The following is a 2,500-nucleotide window of genomic DNA, read 5'->3' as shown; positions in this document are numbered from 1 at the left end:
AATGACTTATTACTCCTCATTCTGTAACAGCGTATGTCACCACGGCTTCTTCAACTGCACCTACTCCCCCTGCCCTGCCGTCTGCACCATCTACAGCGACCGGCACTACCACACCTTCGACGGCCTCGAGTACGACTACGCCAGCGACTGCCAGGTCTACCTGCTCAAGGTGAGTCCTATCCACCTGCCCTGCCCACTAACCCCACCCATTTCTATGTGTCTCATGCTCCCACAGCATTTCCAGTCTGCTAGTTCAAGTCAGGCTGCCTAGACATGGGTTCTCAGTGTTTATCAACATGATGTTATGAGGAGGGGCAAAACACTGGCAGCCAACCACGTGAGCTAATTTTTGCCGGACAGCGGTTTCCAACAATCAGAGGTGGAGTTGTGCACAGCTAGGTTCGCGCAGTCAGGTTATAAACAAAATTTAGAACCCATGTATAGCACCTTCCGAATGATTTAGCACTAGCAACTGCTAACAGAATAGAAATGGCACCGTATTTGTAACCGTCGATAAGAAGGTGGATACATTGAAGTATATTATCAAGTTTGCATTGTTAATCTGAGCCATGGTGGTATCCGGTCAAGGTGAGTCCTGTATGACTTACTTGGCCACCACCTTAGGTTTAGCAGCTCAAAGGTGCTCTTGTCTCTGGTATTGTCATCCAGGACTGTACAGTACATGAACTCTGAACACATGAGTAGACTGTATGTAGACATAACTGCATAATTACACTGCATGTAGATACAGGTATGCGTATAATAAAGACTTTACAGAGTTAAGTGTGCAAGATATTGAAAACAGGCACCAGACCCACACCAACGGTGGGCAGTAGGTGTGTCCCTCACAAACCCGATCCAGCAAGGCTGCTGAGTAGGGGATTGATACAGGCCTTGGCACAGGTGGGCACGGGACTGGAACATTGTTTTCAGTGGGCAGAGGACCAAACTGGTCTTCGCTAGCCTGATTATCGTCAATGTTCAAATCTCTTCGAGACTTGGTCTGATCAAGAGCATAACAATTAACATTTCCCCAAACGGCATGGTTAACCCGCCTCCCTTGGTTTGCTGATGGTTGTTTGCTTCCTGACACAGTGAAAGGAGTTCCCATATTTTCGGGAACTCAGAAAGTACTTGCATTGCTCTTGACCTGACTATTTGCAACGCCGAAGGTGTTGCGTCACTTGGAGGGCGCGGCCTGGCTAGTTCTTCGCTGGGTAGCAGACTGGAACGTGTTCTGGATGGCTGTGTCGTGTGCTGCACTGTACGGAGAGGTGGGATGAGCCGCCATGTTGATGATGTCTCCGATGGCCACTTTGACCAGAGAGCAGCCAGGGTCCCCCGGAGGTAAACCAAGGACTCATCAGAGGTTCCGCAGAGATCAGGACACAGACAAAGGATGCTCCATTTGACGTCTGAGTAGAGGACTGATGGCAGGATGAAAGGATGACTTGTTGTCTTGTGAGAGAGGTCCCATGGGGCTGTACACTACAGACAGAGTGGTGTCATTTGGAGAAGAGACTGGCACACGGAGAGTGGGACAGAAGGAGAAAGAGACAAAGAGAGCAAAAAAAGGTACATGAGATGAGAAAAACAAAAACAGGAAGAATGGTTGTGTTTCTGACAGAGAGAGAGAGAGAGAGAGAGAGAGAGAGAGAGAGAGAGAGAGAGAGAGAGAGAGAGAGAGAGAGAAAGAGAGAAAGAGAAGGAGAACGAGAACTAGAGGGAGAATGACATTAAGATTGAACAATGGATAACTATTTGGTAATTGGGGATTTCCGTTGTACTTTGTTTATGTGTGTGTGTGTGTGTGTGTGCGTGCGTGTGTGTGTGTGCGTGTGTGTGTGTGTGTGTGTGTGTGTGTGTGTGTGTGTGTGTGTGTGTGTGTGTGTGTGTGTGTGTGTGTGTGTGTGTGTGTGTGTGTGTGTGTGTGAGAGAGAGTGTATGTGTGTGTGTGTGTGTGTGTGTGTGTGTGTGTGTGTGTGCATGTATGCGTGTGCATGTGTATCTTCAGCAAACAGTGGCAAAGAGCCCCACCCTTGTGTAGAGCCGTACAAAATCCTTCAGACTTTCTTGCTCTGTTCCAGACTGCCCCCATGTGTTTCTCTCACTCTCCTTCTCATCTCAGTTTTCCCACCATCCTGCTCTTTCTCTTTTCTTCAGTCATTTTTTCTCTCTCGTTCCCTCTTAATCCACCTCTCCTCTCTGCTCTTTGCTGCTGCTCTTAATTACTGTTCTTAATTGCTCTTCTTCTTTCCTCCTATCGATCTGTCTCTGTCTGTTTTGGTGTCTCTTCCTCTCTCACCCTTTTACTGCATGTTTCTTCCCTTATATTCCTCTAACGCCCATAGCATTTTTTAAACTCTCGCTCTTTTCCTCTCTCTCGCTCGCTCTCTCTCTCTTTCATCTCTTTTCCTATCGCTTTCTTTCTCATCCCGCACCTCATCCCTTTCTTTCTCCCTTCCTCTCTCTCCCTCACTCACTCACTCTTCTCCCATTC

At 47.8% G+C, this 2,500-nt stretch overlaps 1 protein-coding gene across 1 annotated transcript in view; it reads left to right on the top strand.

Moving 5' to 3' along the window:
• otogl (otogelin-like) overlaps positions 1-2,500 on the top strand; it is a 97,123-nt gene that overhangs the window by 42,063 nt on the left and 52,560 nt on the right. The window contains exon 25 of the mRNA XM_063196331.1: positions 31-169. Coding sequence (XP_063052401.1) covers positions 31-169 — 139 coding nt within the window. The remainder of the gene's footprint in view (positions 1-30; positions 170-2,500) is intronic.

The sequence above is a fragment of the Engraulis encrasicolus genome, chromosome 4 (assembly GCF_034702125.1).
Source record: "Engraulis encrasicolus isolate BLACKSEA-1 chromosome 4, IST_EnEncr_1.0, whole genome shotgun sequence".
NCBI classification, from domain to species: Eukaryota; Metazoa; Chordata; class Actinopteri; order Clupeiformes; family Engraulidae; genus Engraulis; species Engraulis encrasicolus.
This window is presented reverse-complemented; position numbering and strand designations above follow the sequence as displayed.